Source organism: Geotrypetes seraphini, chromosome 4 (genome assembly GCF_902459505.1).
Source record: "Geotrypetes seraphini chromosome 4, aGeoSer1.1, whole genome shotgun sequence".
NCBI classification, from domain to species: domain Eukaryota; kingdom Metazoa; phylum Chordata; class Amphibia; order Gymnophiona; family Dermophiidae; genus Geotrypetes; species Geotrypetes seraphini.
In genome coordinates, this window is record NC_047087.1 from 178,437,505 (window position 1) to 178,455,423 (window position 17,919).

Genomic DNA, 17,919 nt, shown 5'->3' on the forward strand with positions numbered 1-17,919 from the left:
TCATGGCTGATCAAAGATGAGAAAGTTCTAGTGTGTTTCCTGCAGCTATGTTCTGGCTGTAAATAATGTATTTATAAAAGTGAATGTTGAGTTTCAACTCCTGATCACACCATGAGTGAACTACAGAGCTGTGTTGGATTGAAAACACATTCCACTGCAATAGGAATGGTATGCTGAACCATAGGGTTGTCCATGCCTACTTGCAAGCATTCTGCAGAAAATGTCAATCACAGCTTTTCAGCTCCTCCTTCTCCCCCATCTCTGCTGCCCTCTTTAATTCTTTGTTCTGTAGGCATGCATGAAGGTGTTCTGACCTGCTCTCTTTTTATTTTTGTGGTGATTTTTGTGATATTTTTTGGTTGTTCATAGGTTTTATGCAGCTCCAGGACTAGCTGTGCCTGCTTGGAGAGGAGCAGACTTTATCTGCAGCTGGCAGGTGCATCCTTCAGGGACCTGTTAGCCAGCCTGCTGAATATTTGTGGAGCTCAGGGTTCCGGGCTCTCAGCATTTGCTTGCTTCCTTGACTCAGGAGCTTGAGCGCAGGCTGTTAGACATCAATAGTGTCCTTCTGGGTGCTCATGGTACCGGCTGTGGTTTTGCCTCACCCTCTTTTTCGGTGGTCACTGCAGCCTGTGGGAGTGGAGGTTCAGTCTGACTGAGGTCCAACTGGCAGCCCGAAGATCTCGGCATGACAGCTGAAGCTTGAAGCAGAAAATCCCTCCAGATCCAACTACTCTCTCGAGGAGCTGAGGCAGGCTGCAGCATATATTCCCCTGCACATGGTCTGTGAGTACAGGCTGTGACAGCCTGTGGGGAAAATCTAGTGAGGGGTATGAAAAGCTGTGTTTTGACTGTTTTTACAGATAGAACCTTATTCCCCCCTCTAAAATCCTATTTTTAGTAAATTTTGATCAGTCCTGAGGTGTTTTAAAGCCGTTTTTTTGGCACCAAAACGCTGCCACTGTGGCCATCTTACATTTCCCAATTTTTTCTAAGTTCTTAAACTTTCTTAAAACACCTTGTTTTGCCTCAAAATCGATAGGGATGGAGCTCTCGGACCCTAATACACATATAATCATATTTTATTTGCACTAGATGGGCAACTGAAGAGCACTCGTGTGTCATGTACTGTGTTGCAGGGAAGGAGGGGCAGGAGCTTCAGGCTTAGTCCCTACACAGGCCTCTAGGGCTAGTGAAAGGCATAAGGGCCCATCAGGGAGAGTGAAACACCTTATGGGGTCCCCGGACAGTGTTTCTATGCTCTGTAAGGGCGTAAAAGCTTCACAGCCCAAGAAAAGGCATCTTTTCTATCCTAAGAGACAAGGAGCTAGATTCTCAAAACTTTGCTTTAGAAACCAATGGGCCACTGTCCCAGCCATTATTGTAGCGATTTCAAAAAGGCTAGTCATTCTCCAAAAGACATACATTTAAATGAGGTTGGCGGAAAGTTGTGAAGGTTCACTAAATTTGCATGTGCTCATCGCTGGTAATGGTGATCGGCACATGTTCAGAATAAATACACAAAAAAAACCCAAATCAAAGATTGGCACGAGGGATGCCCACTCCCACTGCCGAACTCAAGCAGACCCCCTCCCATAGCAGCGGGACATATGCTCACTCCCTCTCACCACCAAAACAACTCCCCCACCATGGCAGCGGAAGAGATGCCCACTCCCTCACATCGCAAAGCAATGCCCCCCCCTCCCTCGCCATCCCCCTGGCAGCAGGAGAGATGCACACTCCCTCCCACTGCTGAAGTCAAGCAACCCGTCCCCCCACTCCCAATAGCAGTGGGATATATACCCACTCCCTCCTGCCGCCAAGCAATGCCCCCATGACATCCCCCCTCCCCAGGCAGCAGTGTTGAGGGGTTGCAAAATTTTCTAACAGGTCAGAGATGTCAAAGCCTTACTATCTTGTCAGTGCCTGAGCCAATCAGCGCTCAGGCACTGATCAGAAAGTAAAGTAATGACAGCTCAGACCTTTCAGAAAATTTTGGCCACAAATGTGGCATAATGAGGTTAGAGAATTACTTGGGTATTATAGAGAATCGTTCAGAGTGCTCAATTTAATATTAATGACCTTATTGTACTACATTTGCATGGCAGTATCGGGGACTGCTAGAAAACTTAGGAAAGACCACGGTAAGCCGTTTTAATAATCTGCCACTAAAATACCAGCTGAAACCAGTTTAGCAAGCACCTTAGAGACAGATTTTAGTTTTGAGAATCTGCCCCAAGGAGACTTGCTCTCTTAGGCCTTTACCCTAGAGTTTATTAATCTCTTCTAGCAGGCTTATGCCCATCCAGCCTTTGAAGCCTTTTACCCCAGAGTTTATTAATCTCCTCTGGCAGGCTTGAAATTGACTTAAGACTGTTTCTTTGAAAACCACAATGTTAAGTAGGCACATTTGTAACCTTATTATACTCCCCCCCCCCCCCCCCGAACGGCTGCAAACTGGCAGGAGGGATCCCAAGCCCTCCTGCCAGCACCCCTGAACTCCCCTCAATACCGGCAGGAGGGATCCCAAGCCCTCCTGCTGGCACCCCCACCCGAACCCATGATCGTGGTAGGAGAGATCTCAAGCTCTCCTGCCAACACCCTGATCCCCCATCAATACTGGCAGGAGGGATGCCAGGCCCTCCTGCTGAAGGCGCAGCCTCCCGAACCCCTTGAACCCCCCCCCCGACAATACTGGCAGGAGGGGCCCAGGCTCTCCTGCCAAAGATGCAGCCCCCCCGTGAACCCCTTGAACCCCCCCACCCCATGTGAATACTGGCAGGAGGGATCCCAAGCCCTCCTGCCGAAGACAGCCCCCCATGAACCCCCGAACGCCCCTTCCAAACAACCCCACTACAACACCAGACCCCCCACACACACTAACCTTAATGTTGGCTGGACAGACGGGTCCCTGGTCCGTCCGTCCAGCAGGCCCGCCATCCTCAGGCAGGTGGGCCTGCCCCTTCCTGGTGCATTGTGAGATGCACTGAGGAGGGGCCTAGGGCCTGATTGATCCAGGCGCCTAAGGCACGCCCATAGGCAGTGACTTATATCAGCAGGTAGGGAGGCAGCAGGAGCACTCCGATCCAACAGGAGACAAAAGCATTGTTCTTTTGAACAGAAAAACATCTGCAGGTGATTTGGGCAGTGCATGTGGCTGGAGTGGACAGTGTTCAAGTGGATTACCTCAGCTGGCAGACATTAGCAGAAGAGAGGATCTTGTCTCTGCAAGCATTCCAGGCATTGTGAGCAGATGGGGGGGGGGAGGGGTCACTCGACGTTTGACCTCATGGCAACTGCAAAGAACAAGAAGGCAGATTGGTTCTTCAGTCAAAGATGCGAGCCTGGAAGTGCATATCTAGACACCCTGGTTCAACCATGGTCAGAGACCAGGCTGCTGTATGTGTTTCCCCCTTGGTCCATGATAGGCTGGGTAATCCACCACATAGCTCATCACTTGGGACCAGTGGTTCTCATAGCAGCAGATTGATCCAGGTGCCCGTGATATGCAAATCTCTTACACTTACAAAAGCAGCAAAGTCTCAGATTCTATGTGTATCCAGACTTGCTCTCACAGAGGCGAATTTCCCTTGATTAGAGGCTCTCAACATGCGATACATGTTCTCCAGGGGGTACGCTTACCAGTGGCAGGAGTATGCGGCATAGTCATCTCTTGCCCTCCTGCTGCTGCCAATACCACTGCTATCACATCCCCCTGCCCTTCAACCGATGCGTCTGTCAATTTAGCTCCTGTACCCCTTTCAGACTAGCAGCATCTCCTTCCTGCCTTCCAGCCACATGCACCCATCCTTAAAGCCGCATGCAGGATCCCAGAGCACTACCGAAGCTGACCCAGAAGCCTTTCTTCCGATATCAGAGCTGACATCAGAGGAAAGACTTCTAGTTCAGCCACATACAGCATACAGGAGCCACTGCCCACAGCCCTATGAAGAAACAAGTGTAGCTGAAGGCAGGGAGGAGGAGGACCACCTGGACAGCCCTGAAGGGAGGGAGTGAGCAAGCGCATTGAGACAAGTAAGGGAGAGATGGGACTTGAACATGGGACAAAGGAGCACATTGGGACATGGGAGGGGCACGTAGGACAAAGTTTGAAAGAGGGAGAGGGCACTATCACGGGACACAGAAGGGAGGGAGGGAGTACGTTTGGACACAGAAGGAAGGGAGGGAGGGAGTACGTTTGGACACAGAAGGAAGGAAGGGAGGGGCATGAACTTAGGACATAGAAGAGAGGGAAGAAGGGGGCACGAACTTGGGACATAAGAGGGAAGGAAAGAGATGCTGAGGGTGGGGGAGGAAATAGGGAGAATTGATGGACATGAGTGTGTGAGTGAGAGGGAAAGATTGTGCACATGGGGAAAGGAAGAATGAGGAGAATTGGGCATAGGGAGGGAGAGGAGTGTGGTAGAGATGCATGGGGAAGAGAAGGATAAGAGGGAGAAATGTTGGATACAGTGGTGGAGAGGGAACAGTGGGACAGATTGAAAGGGATGCAAGAGGGAGGAACGTTGGACAGGGTGGTGGAATGAATGGAGGGAGAGAAGTGCTATGGTGCTGGATATGGGTGAGAGAAAGAAAAATGTTGGGTATGGGGCTGGTGGGCAGGGGCAAAAGATGCTGCACATGGTTCGGGAGATGAAAGATAGAGAAATGTTGGATGTGGTAGTAAAGGGGGTGGGAGATGCACCCCGGATCCCTCCCTCTCTTTCTCTTTCCCCATACCCTTTGCAGCAAGGGAGGGAATGAGAGAAAGAGAGATGGTGGACAGTGAGAAGGAGAGGGAGTCATTGCACATGGGGATGGAGGAGAGAGGAAGAAATGGCCTGACATTGAGTGGGGAAGGGAAAAAGAGGGTGACCTGTGTGTGTAAGAGAGAGAGACTGAGGGCAGTGTGTATTTGTGATGTATGTGAGAGAATTTGCCCATAGTGACCAAACAGATTTCATATTTCATTTTCCCAGAGAAAAGATGAAACTGCATTGGTTACTATTCTGGAGGTCTTTCTTTTCTTATAAATAAGCCCCTTCTAAGTTTCATTGTTCATTTTCGCTCAGTTTGTAAGAATGACACACCACCTGTCAAGGGGCCAGTTTATATGAAAATGAAATATAACAGGTCATGCCAAGTGTGTCTTGTTATGTATGTTGCCTAGTTAGTTACTGTATTTGTTATGTATGTTGCCTAGTTAGTTACTATTTAACAATAAAATGTCTATTTCAAAATCTCTGCTGCTCAGAGTTTGGCGGAAGGAGAGGAGATAGATGCCAGACTGGTAAGGGTGGAGGGAAGGAAGGAGAGAAATGTCGGGCCACTGGGGGAAAAGAGGGAAGAAGAGAGATGTTGGACGACGGAAATGGGGAGGGAAAGAGACGGAGAGATGCCAGACCATGGGAGAGGAGAGAGATAGGAAGGATAGGTAAGACATGGAAAAGTAGATTTTGAGAAAGCAGAAAAATGGAAAAAGAGTTGAATGTAGGAAACCAAGACAAAGGGGGAATGAAATATAATTACTGCTGGAACAAAAATACTACCACAAAATTAGGTGTTATCAGTAAATGTTTTTCTCATGTATATTTTATAACATGTCACAAGTGTGTACTGTATAAAAGTGCTCAGAGAGGATGGCTATTTGAGATAGTTGGATGTAAGGCAGAAAGTAAGGAAGAAGAGAAAAACAGCCAGTGGATAAGGCGGCCCTGGAAACAAAGTTAAGAGCACAGAAGGAAGTGCAACCACAGATTGGGAAAGGATGATTAGAAAAATAAGATCACTAAACAAAGGCAGGGAAAATCATTTTATTTTTAATTTAGTGATCAAAATGTGTCAGTTTTGAAAGTTTATATCTGCTGTGTATATTTTGCTCTATATTTGTCTATTTTTCTATAGCAGTTATTGAGGTGACATTGCATATTTTAATGTCATCTGCTGTTCCCAGAGGAACCTGTGGTGTCAGTGGGCCTGATGAACGTCTTCCTCAGAGCATGGAGCTCGAAAGAGTGATCCGGAGTATTCCTCGGCTGTGGGAGACATGCAAGCTGAAGCGTCGGCACTCTCTATCGAGGGTACAACTCTATTTCCAGAGGAGCGGAGTCCTCCGAGTCGCCCTGGAGTGTTAGAGGGGAAGCTGGAGGGGGAAACGTCTCGGAGCGTTCTCTTTACCGACCAACAGAGTATGGCAGTCGACTTTGCGGGTGGGGGTGGAGAATCCATTGAGACAGTCATTGGAGCTCTCGGAGGAAGTGAAGCAGCGGATCCCCGAAGATTTCCTTAAGCTGAATGCCATCAGTGGGCCTTGGAACAGAGCTTGTGCCCATGCAAAGACCCAGGGTTTTTAATATGGAAACATTATGGGATGCAATATCTAATTTACAACTCTCTCTGGGGATTCAAATGCAGCATCTTACAGCGCGTTATACAAAGGTTGTTTCAGAAAATTTGGACTTAAAAAATAGAGTATCTAGTCTGGAAAATAAAGTGGATGGACACGAGACCAGAGTAAAAACTGTAGAATCCCAGGCCTTAACTTGGTTTAAGGATAGTGGAAATCTCAATTTCAGAGTAGAATTACTGAAGAACATGACCAGGAGATGTAATCTTCGGATTATAAACTTTCCAAAGATACCACTTATATCACCACCTGATACATTTAAGAAACATTTGATTGAAGTTTTGAAAGTTCCTGAGTCCTCCTATCCACCTCTCTCAAAAATTTGTTATTTACCAAGCAGAGTTAAGGCTCAAAATCCAAACCAGCAGAATTTATCTGCTGATAGTTTGGACTTAATAAATTTCTTAGAGATCTGATAATGAGGCACCAGCAACTGCTATACTGCTTGTACAATTTGCTATTGATTCAGACAGGGAATGGATGCTTAAGCTGTTTTTGAAATATAAAGATATTCCATTTATGCCAAAAATAGTGAGAATGTATCCAGATATGTCACGATCTACCCAGAAGAGAAGAAAACAGTTTCTCATTTTAAGACCCGTTGGGTGCAACGTTCATTCTAAGATACCCCTGCAAATGTGTGATGGTCTATCAAGGGAATAGATATTTTTTTATGAACCTCAGCAATTGTCAAAGTTTATTTCTGCCAAAGAGCAAAGTGTAGTTACTTCGTGAGACCTGCTACTTCAATATTAGCTCAATGAAGTTCAGAGCCCATCCGGTCACCTCTTTATTTTCCTTTGTATATAATATTAGTGAAATATTTCAGTTAAATTCACAACTTTAGCCTCTTATATTGTGGACTAATTATACAAACCAATATATTTGATTTCCTGGTGTATTTTTGAATTTCTTAAAAGTATGTTTTCCAATATATTAGTTTTTCTTATGTACTTTGTGAACTTCTTGAAAGGATGTTAAAACTGGTATTGTATTATTTCTTTGTTTTTTGACTAATTTGTTTGTCAAAAAAGTTAAATTCTAAATAAAGAATTTTTTAAAAAAGTCATCTGCCTTGACCTCTCTGAAACAAACTCAATATAAATGAAAATTAAATTGAAAATTAAAATGTTCTCTTCGTATAGTGTGATTTGTGTAGTTTAATTTTGTGGTTACCATTATGTATTGTTATTAAAATTATTGTATGTATATGAAAATTGAATGGAAAAAATTGCATTATAATTAGTACTATTATAGGGAGGGGGACTGGGGCGGAGCTTGGATGGAGGTACTCGGTTGTTATTTCTTAGATTTACAGGGTACTTGGCTTGAAGCAGTTGAGAAAAACTGCTCTAGGAGATCTGGAACTCTTTGGTCTACAGTATGGCGGTTGAGCGAGCAGCACTAGTCCACAAATGGTACTCAGTAGTCACTGCAACTCTGCTTAAAGCCAAAAAGCCAACAATGGTTTCAGCATATACTAAGGCATGGGAGATGTTTCAGCGCTAGTGCAGCAAGGAAAAGTTAGAGCTAGGCAATGCCTCCATGGCGTTCCTGCACGAGAACCTTGACAAATGAATTACAGTGGTGTACTTTAAAGCAGTGTTCTTCAACCGCTGGTGCGTGGACCGGTGCCAGTCCACATAAATTTCCTGCCGGTTCACAGAGCCAGCACGTGCATCAGGCTCAAGACAGTGTTCTTCAGTCGCCATTCTGCAGTGCGATCAATGCGGTGTTATTTTCGGGCTGGCTCCCTCTTCCTCACTGCCACAGGGCACAAAGCTGTGCGTGGGCAGGGGCTCCTATGCGTGTCCTGCGCCTGAACCAGAAGCCTTTTCTCTGATGTCTTAACATCAGAGGGAAGGCTTCTGAATGAGTCGTGGGATGCTCGAGGAGCCGCTGCCCATGGCTTTGTGCACTGTGTCAGTGAGGAAGAGGTAGCCGGCCCAAAGATAACACCGGGGGCAGCAGAAGCAGGAGCAGGCCAGAAGTTAAGGCACAGCATGGAAGGAGGGAGACAACAAAGGTAGGGGGAATTATTTTATTTTTGAATTTACTGATTGAATTGTGTCAATTTTGAATTGTGTCAATTTTGAGAATTTTGCACTGTTCAGGAAGAAATGTATCTGTTTCTTTTTCTCTGGGGTTGTACTGCATGCAGAGTCTTGCATCTTAGAGTTTATTTGTATATATTGGTAATGGCGCCTTGAACCGCAAGGTAATGGCAGAATAAAAATCACTAATGTAATTAATATATTAGTACTTTTAGTTTTTGGTCCTGTATTTGCATAGGGGTTATCTGTGTTTTGGTAGGAATGTATGTTGAGAAGCATACAGTATGCTTTGTGTAGTTTAATTTTGTGGTTAACCATAATGAGTTGTTAATAAGATTATATTATGTGTGTGTGTATGTGTATATATATATATGTGTATATATGAAAAATGAATGGAAAAAATGGTGTTACAATTACTACTATTATGGGGCGGGGTCTAGGGCAGAGATGGGTGGGGTCTGGCCCACGACTTAGCCCAGTGTTCTTCAACCACTGGTCCGCGGACCGGTGCAGGCCACAAAATAATTCTTTTATTTCCGCCAGTCCATAGGTATCAAAAGGTTGAAGAACACTGTCTTAGAGTTCAAGTAGCAGGACTCTCCTGCTTCTGAGGCTAAGAGAAGAGAGCTTTGCTAGGGGCCCACCCGGACATAGTCAGGTTCATGAAGGGTGCACTGAGACTACGGCCTCTGATTCGAGCACCGTTGCCATCCTGGAATCTTAATGTGCTCTTACAGGTACTCAGCAGAGCCCCATATGAACCCTTACAGGAAGTTTCCCTCATGGATCTAACGGTTAAAGCAGTCTTCTTGTTGGTGATTACTACAGCCTGAGAGTTTCATAATTGCAGTCTCTGTCAGGTAGAGCAGTGTTTCTCAACCTCTGGTATGTGTACCTCAGGGGGTGCGTGGGCCGCCTCTTGGGTTTATGCGGGCTGGCCACCTCCTGGGATCTCTCCCTGCCCGCCCCCCCTCAGACCACCGTTGCTGAAGCTGCCGCCATTGATTCCTCCCTGCCCCACTCCCGAAGCCAACCCTGCCCTCCAGATCTTCCATTCCTATACCCCCCTCCCCCGCTGCTGCCGCAACAGGAACGGTCCAGGCGTGTGCAGAATCTGAACGCGGCCAGCCCACAATCCTTCCCCGATGTAAATTCTGACATCGGAGAGAAGGTTCAGGACCAGCCAATCGCTGCCTGGCTGTCTCTGAACCTTCTCTCTGACATCAGAATTGATGTCGGGGAAAGGCCGCATGCAGTCACTGAACGAGCCTGGCTGATCCCTGTTGTTGCAGCAGTGGTACGGTGGTGGGAATGGAGTGTGTTGGGTGGCAGGGTCAGCTTCAGGGGTGGAGCAGGGAGGAATTGGCTGTGGTGGCGGTGGCTTCAGCGGGGGGGCAGGCAGGGAGAGGAAGAAAAGTTGGGGAAATGGAGTGTATCAAGTGGAAGGGTCAGCTTCGGGGGTGGGGCAGGGAGGCAGGGAGAAATCGGTGGCGGTGGCTTCAGCTGGGGGGGGGGCAGACAGATAGAGAGGAAGAAAAAGTTGGGGGGGAATGGAGTGTGTCAGGTGGCATGGTCGGCTTTGGGGTGGGGTGGGGCATGGAGGCAGGGAGAAAGGAAGAAAAATTTGGACTCGTGCAGGGATAGAGAGTGATATTAGTTAGGGAATGGAATGAGGTCTAGAGGAGAGGAAGCATGCAGGAGGCAGAAAGAAAGAAAGAAATATTGGATGCACAGTCAGAAGGAAGTGCAACCAGAGACTCATGATATCACCAGACAACAAAGGTAGGAAAAATGATTTTATTTTCAATTTAGTGATCAAAATGTGTCAGTTTTGAGAATTGATATCTGCTATCTATATTTTGCACTATATTTGTCTATTTTTTTATAGTTGTTATTGAAGTGGCATTGCATATTTTAAAGTCATCTGCGTTGACATCTTTGAAAAAACTCTGAATATAAATGATTATTAACATTTTCTCTGTGTACAGTGTGCTTTGTGTTTTTTAAATTTTGTGGTTACCATTATGTATTAATAAGATTATATTGTATGTATATGACAAATGGATGGAAGAAATTACATTACAATTAGTACTATTATTATGAGGGGGTGGAGTCGGGGCAGAGTTTTGGTGGGTCAGGGGCAGAGTTTGGGTAGGTCTGGGGCGGAGCTTGAGCGGAGGTACTCGGTTGGTACTCATTTGGTATTTGTTAGGCTTAGGGGGTACTTGGCTTGAAAAGGTTGAGAAACACTGACATAGGCCATTTCTTTGGATCATAGAAGCAGGAGTGATTTTGCGTATGGTTCCCTCCTTTTTGCTGAAGATTTATGTAGGGGGCTGGGGTATCGGTGAGTATGAGGGAGGGCGCACAAGAGGAAATGGATCTCCCTGCCAGTTCAGCTGATCCTGGCAGGGGAATTCCCCATCAGCTGAGCTGGCAGGACTCCCTGAAACCAGCTCAGCTGATCTGGATTCCTCTGCCATGATCAGACAAGGTAATTGGGCATGTCTGCAAAACTTGCTTTGTGTGTTTTTCATTTGGACATTTATTTTTGAAAATGGCCAAAAAAGATAGACGTCCTAAGAACCAAAATGTCTACATAGGTCATTTAAAAAAAAAAAAAAAAAGATAGATGCCTGGCTGTTTTGAAAATTGACATTTTATGTACTGGATCTCTGGATGTTTTTTCCCAAAATGTCCAAATTAGACTTGGATGTCCTGTCGAAAATGCCCCTCCATATGTTGTTGTTGTTTTTTTTCAGCCAAAGCTATCCCCCATGGTACCATATATTCTAGAATATATGTCAAATATTGATGAATAAAAAACATATTATCTATTTATAGGATTACATATTCTTCAAAGGTTATTGAGATGTAAGTCCTTCCAAAATTTTTGAAATTATATATATGGAGCTTGAAATAATAAGAACATAAGAATTGCCATAATGGGACAGATCGAAGGTCCATCAAGCCCAGTATCCTGTTTCCAACAGTGCCCAACCCAGGTCCCAAGTAACTACCTAGATCCCAATTAATAAAACAGATTTTATGCTGCCACTAATAAGTGTCTGGTGTGATATTTTGTCTTTCACCTGTGCCCAAAATTGTGTTTGATAACAGAGATCCCATTTTATATGCCTTTCAGGGTAGTACTGTAGTGGAATAAAATAATTTTGGGAGCTCTCCCCTTTACTGTTTTTGCTAAAACTTTAGTATAATATAATTTCATGAGCTGAACTGCAGGTTTTAGTTTTTGGGTGTTCGAAATTTCCTGTAGCATATGTGAAGGCCTGGAGCACAGGTTCTATAGGATATGACACAGGTGCTCTTTTCCTCACTGCGACAGGTGCGGAATGGACACATAAAAAGAATTACAGATAACAACATCCAATCACTGGTACTGGAGATTGAGGGGACAAACGTCAGGTAAGTACAATTACAATAATATCAGTAATCTGATACTACAACTATTAAATCCAACTATCTTTTGGTTTTGAAAGTCATAATTTCTGTAGTTAAAAACCGTGCATGCTGGGTACATCATTAGAATGAGGGCACTTTTTAAAATTATTTATAATTTTCAAAATATACACCAAGTATTCGACACTTGTACAGAAAGATAGGCTATACCGTATACATCAAAATCAATCATACCTTATACATCAAAATCAAAATAAAACTTGGATCAGGAAAATACATTTTCTACTTAATCTATCTCAAGTCCTCAATGAGACAAAATAATCCAAGATTAAATCTGAGTGATTTTTAAGGACAAAAATGGAAAAATAGCCTTAACTAAGCAATCTATAGGTTGCTGTTATTCTTTCAAGGGTGTTTTGTATCTTCTCTCCCAAGGCGTTTAAGAGATACGAAGCTGGACAACTGAGATGGTTCTAGGAAGATGTACTTTAAGGACTGATATCTTATTACACACTTGCAAGGAAACCTTAAGTGGAAGACACCTCCAATTTCGGTTACAGCTGGTCTCAAAATCAAGAACGGTCGTCTCCTTTTATGTGTCTCCTTAGAGACGTCAGGAAACATCTGAATTTTATGTCCCAGGAACTCTTTAGATCTATTCTGGAAAAACATTATCATAATCCATTCCTTATCCAGTAACAAAGCTACCATCAACAAAGTGTAGCTGGAGAAGAAAGAGAAATATCAGAGGCTTCTAATAAATTTGAGACGTCTAGTGGACTTTCATGTTGATTTTCATTTTCAAGGTGTTGATCTTTTTTCTTAGGAAGATAGTAAACTCGGATAAATGGGGGAATAGACTGTTCTGGTACATTTAGGATCTCTGTAAAGTACCTCTTTAATATTTGTAAAGGGGATATGATAGGAATCTTTGGAAAGTTTAGCAGACGTAAGTTGTTGGCTCTACTTTGATTTTCCATCGTTTCTAACTTCGTCCTCAGAAAAATGTTATCCGTAACCAATGCTTCCTGAATTTTCTTTATTGATATAACATCTGTTGACATTTTTTGCAAGTCATTTTTAAGTGTAGACAAATCTTGTTTTAAAGAGGAAAGTTCCTACTTTTCCCCTAATTCACTGATTTGTGGTGCCAAAGATTTCCCTAGGTTAACAACAAGGTTCCACAAGTCGCCTAAAGAATGGTGGCACTTTTGACCTGGTTTTTGCAGTGGTGTGCACTATGGTTTTCTTATTTTCTCTCCTCCCCTTCTGTATTATGTCTTTGTATCCTCTTTGATTTTATTGTAAATTGCTTTGCTGTATAGCAAATATGTAGCTTATGGTTTATTAAAATGTTCTATACCACCCCTTCCAAGTAGTGGGTCTAAGCAGTTTATAATCTAAAAAGGAAAATATCTACAATAATTGATAGAAAAGGATACAATAACAAATCACATCTTATCCATACATATCCCGAGATTTAAAAAAAAAAAAGAAATTTGTTTTAAGGCATACAGAGAAGGACTAATTGAAAAAAAGCAAGTCTTTATGCAGACACATTTTCTGAAACTAGCTTCTTCTCTTAAAATATATAGCAGAGCATCCCAAAATGCTCGAGCAATAAATTAAACGCCAAATGCTGTGTAGATTCCAATTTGGCTGCCCCTGGTCTCTGTGTGACTAACCAAAAATCATTTAAACATCAAAGAGATCAAGTTGGTGTATATGGAATAACTTTGTCTGCTAAATAGGACTGGAGCTCCACAAGAAGTCCTTTAAAGGTCAAAACCAAGCCTTTTTTTTTTTTTTTTGTAAACCCCCAAGGATGGAATTCTTCATAGGAACAGTTTGTCTCTTTATTTTCCACCGTATGACATGGTCCATTCCTAGACTGGATCTGTAGGTGGTTGAAGTTCCAGCAAACACATGTAAAATCAAAGTTCCAAATGGCTGTACTGAAGGTGTAGGCATATGATAGCTAGTAGGAAGCAAATCCAGATGAATACACCAGAAATGAGAGAAGACAAAGTTTTGGAGCCCTGTATTACTTTGAGGTGTTTGGGGAATTCTTCATGATAGTCTTGAAGGACAGGGATCCAAAATGCTTCTTGATCACAGAGAGAAAAGGCTCCTTGCATCTCATCCTGTTAGATCAGTCCAGACAAGTGAGTTGTTCTACCTGCCAGCAGATATTGGAGACAGAACACTAGAAGTTACTAGTGATGATATCATTCAGAATAAGGAGTAGTACAGCTAAGCCAGTATTCTCTGTCTAGGGCCATAGTCTGAGGACTGTCCTCCCTGGCCAGATCCATGGAGACATTGGCCTGTGGGTTACCTCTCCCCTGATCAAGCTGTCCTATGGTACAACTGTAGCTCCCCCTCCCCTCCCATCCCCTAGGTTAAGCAGGCTTTCTCATGTTCTCCCAGGCTGACTTGATTTAAGCACTTTCGTCCTTTCTTTTGGGTTTTAGTCCTCATTAGGATCTTGGTGTGGTGCTTGGGGCTTTAATGAGCTGCCATTCAAGCCCTTAAAGCATGTGATGCTAAAGGATCTTTCCCACAGGGCAGCATTTCTTGCTGCAATATGATCAGCTCAGTGCATCTTAAGAGTTGCAAACCTAGTCCTGTAGAGATCTGTATCTGTGTTTTTTCCCCTTGAGAAGCAGGAAAGGAAATTGCCAGGTAAGAACTGATTTCTTCAGTATCATTGTCCATAAATAATAATAATGATAACATATTTTCTTTTCTTGCCCTGCCAGTACGACATACATTACGTGCCCAGCAGACCCAAAGAAAACCCTGGGCATCAAACTTCCCTTCCTGGTCATGATCATCAAGAATCTCAAGAAATATTTTACCTTTGAGGTGCAGGTGAGTGACAAAGATAAAGAGATTCTAAAATTTACAATCATACACATGCATAACATGCTTTCCTGCATTGCAAATACTGTATTTTTCGCTCCATAAGACGCACTTTTTTCCACCCAAAAGTGGGTGGAAATCTCAGTGCGTCTTATGAAGCGAAGATACAAAATTTGTACCTTCCCACCCCGTATAGTTGCACAAACCCCCCCCCCCCCCACACCACCTTTCTGAACACCGCCCGCCCCCCGCCGCCACAGGACCACATTTTTAAAACAAACACCACAACCACTGATGCCACCGCCGTCCTTTTTTCAAGCAGCCTGGTGGTCCTGTATCTTTTTAATCGTACCCTTCCTGTATCTTTTTTTTTTTTTTTTTAAACCCCATACCTTTTAAAATTCTTCCTTCCCTCTCTTGACAGCTCCGTACTATTTCAGGAAAGCAGGCGCACGAGTCAGGAGTGCGGAGGTCAGGACTAAGCTTTCCGTGCTCCCACTTGGGCCCGTGCCGCTTTCTGAATGGCTGGCGGCAGTTCTCGTGGGACTTGCGAGACCTGCCGGCAGCCATTCAGAAAACAGCACGGAGCCAGGAGGGAACACAGAAAGCTCACACTTGACCTCTGCACCCCTGACTTTGCGATTGCTGCCCGGAAATAGTACGGAGCTGTCGAGGGAGGGAAGGAAGAATTTTAAAAGGTACGGGGTAGTCTCATCGCCTTGCTTGACATAGGTTTTTAAAACCTTCTCTTTCTTTGTTTCTCTTGTTTCTCTTTCTTCCTCTATCTTTCTCTACTTCCTTTGTTTCCTACGATGCAATTGGAGGGGGATTTGGGGGTGGGGAGGGACTTTGGGAGGTGGAGGGGGGTTAGGCTATTCTTGACATTTCATGTTTATTGGATGGATATCTTGTATTGTTTCTCTGAAAGAGTGAATTGGGGGGATTGGTTTGAAGTCTTCTTTGTTTTCGGCATTGGATCTTTTACATTGGACCTCATTTCATCTGTTTCTGGGGGTTGGGGGGAGGGGGTTGTGTGCTCTGGGGTGAAAACGAAACATGAGTGCCAAGATTTATCCTGTATGGTTTTCTTTATATTTGATTCTCTGTTGTACTCAAAAAAAGGTACATGGTTTAAAAAAAAGGTACATGAGGTGGGGTATGATTTAAAAGGTACAGGGGTGTTTAAAAGGGTACAGGGGTATGGGGGATGATTTAAGGTATTGGGGGTACATGGGGTGTATGGGGATGATTGGGGGTATGGGGGATGATTTAAGATATTGGTGGTACATGGAGGGTATGGGGGTATGATTTAAGGTTTTGGGGGGTACATGGGGGTATGGGACCTGCCTGCCTGCCCTGTCCCGACCTACCACTAGACCACCAGAGGGAGGGACAGGGTACAGAGCCTGGCAGGGAGGGGGGGCAGAGTGCAGAGCCTGGCAAGGAGTGTAGGGTTGAGTGCAGTGTGTGGCAGGGAGAATTTTTTTTTCAGAATGTTTTTTTTCTTGTTTTCCTCCTCTAAATCTAGGGTGCGTCTTATGGTCAGGTGCATCTTATGGAGCGAAAAATACGGTAGTTCTATATGCAGGTCTGTTTCAAGCATTAGCATGAAAAATGCACTCGGAGCACTTTTATAATGCACAGTTTTGCTATGTTAAAATTCTTTCTAAATTGGAAGTAATTTTAACACATCAAAATGGTATACTAAAATGGTAGCAGTAAGGTGAGTGAAGTTTAGCGCATCTTATTTGGCAGATTTGTGCACAGACTTTGTTACCTTTTTTGTTGAGGTGGTCAGGTTGAACAGTACTAGAGAGCCAGCATATCCTGACAGGAGGGAAAGCCAGGCTTTGGAGATAAGGAGGAGGAGTAGCTCACTCACTCGCTATAATTTGGATGTCATTATTGGGAAGAAGATAAACCTCCTAAAAATGGACGAAAGCTCAGATGTAGATTTCAGAGGAGGTAGTGCTGAGCAGACATGTGCTTTGCATTCAGTCCAGGAGGCCTATACTTAGCAACACTCTACTTGGTTTCTTTTCTTTGTATGGCAGGTTCTGGATGATAAAAATGTTCGCCGGCGATTTAGAGCAAGTAACTACCAAAGTACGACACGAGTAAAGCCCTTCATCTGCACCATGCCTATGCGGTTGGATGATGGCTGGAACCAGATCCAGTTCAACCTGTCTGACTTTACACGACGAGCATATGGTACCAACTACATTGAGACACTAAGAGTACAGGTACAGAAACATCCTAAGGGTCTAGATACAGGATAGAGACAGCAAGACTATGTGCAACGATAAATTAATGATTTCTAATGCTAAACACAGATAGCTGATTGTCCTGGAGCAATCACCATTTTCACATTCCACTCTAAACAAACCAGCTTATGGATTATTCCTCTGGCCAGCATATGGAAACAGAAGAAAACTGAAGATCAAGGAGGCTTCTCTTTATCAATAGGTTTGATCCACTGCTGTGCTCTATTTTGATGTATTTCCTGCCAGAGATCTGATCTGCTTTATCACAATATGCTTTTTTCTCTTTAGGTATACAGAAGCAGTGGATGCTATAGTTAGCATGTTTGGCCTCACAAATGCTTTTACAAGTTTGCTGTCAAAAAGATCCAGGTTTTATAAAAGTTTAAGCAGCGGTCCTCAACTCCAATCCAAGGTCTACCACCTAACCTGGTTTTCAAGATTTTCACAATGAGTATGAATGAGATGTTTGCAATGGAAGCAACAAATGTAAATAGATCTCATACATTTCATTTTGGAAATCTTGAAAACTAGTCCTTAAGTTGTTGACCTTAAGGACTGGATTTGAGGACACCTGACTTAGAAGGTCTCAGGTTAGATTCAGGCAAGCTGGAGGGAGGAAAATGACCTGGGATTAGTAGCATGGAATGTTGCTACTATTTGGGTTTCTGCCAGATACTTATGATCTGGATTGGCCACTGTGGAAGCAGGATATTGATCTAACCCAGTATGGCTATTATGTTTTTAAGCACTGAGACATCCTGCTGAATTTAATCTGGGCAATAATGCAGCAGAATAGAGTTATGTTATTATGTTGTTTGTGGTCTTATACAGTACACCACCAAATCCTCCCTTTATACCCTGGCTCTAATGTATTTCCACAGCAGGGTACCATCTGACTTGTAATAGTTAG

General features: G+C 43.9%; 1 protein-coding gene across 1 annotated transcript in view; it reads left to right on the forward strand.

Annotated features, from left to right (window-relative positions):
* Nucleotides 1-17,919, forward strand: part of CFAP20 (cilia and flagella associated protein 20) — a 37,623-nt gene that overhangs the window by 8,339 nt on the left and 11,365 nt on the right. Inside the window, exons 2-4 of the mRNA XM_033940920.1 lie at nt 11,807-11,886; nt 14,643-14,754; nt 16,800-16,988. Coding sequence (XP_033796811.1) covers nt 11,807-11,886; nt 14,643-14,754; nt 16,800-16,988 — 381 coding nt within the window. The remainder of the gene's footprint in view (nt 1-11,806; nt 11,887-14,642; nt 14,755-16,799; nt 16,989-17,919) is intronic.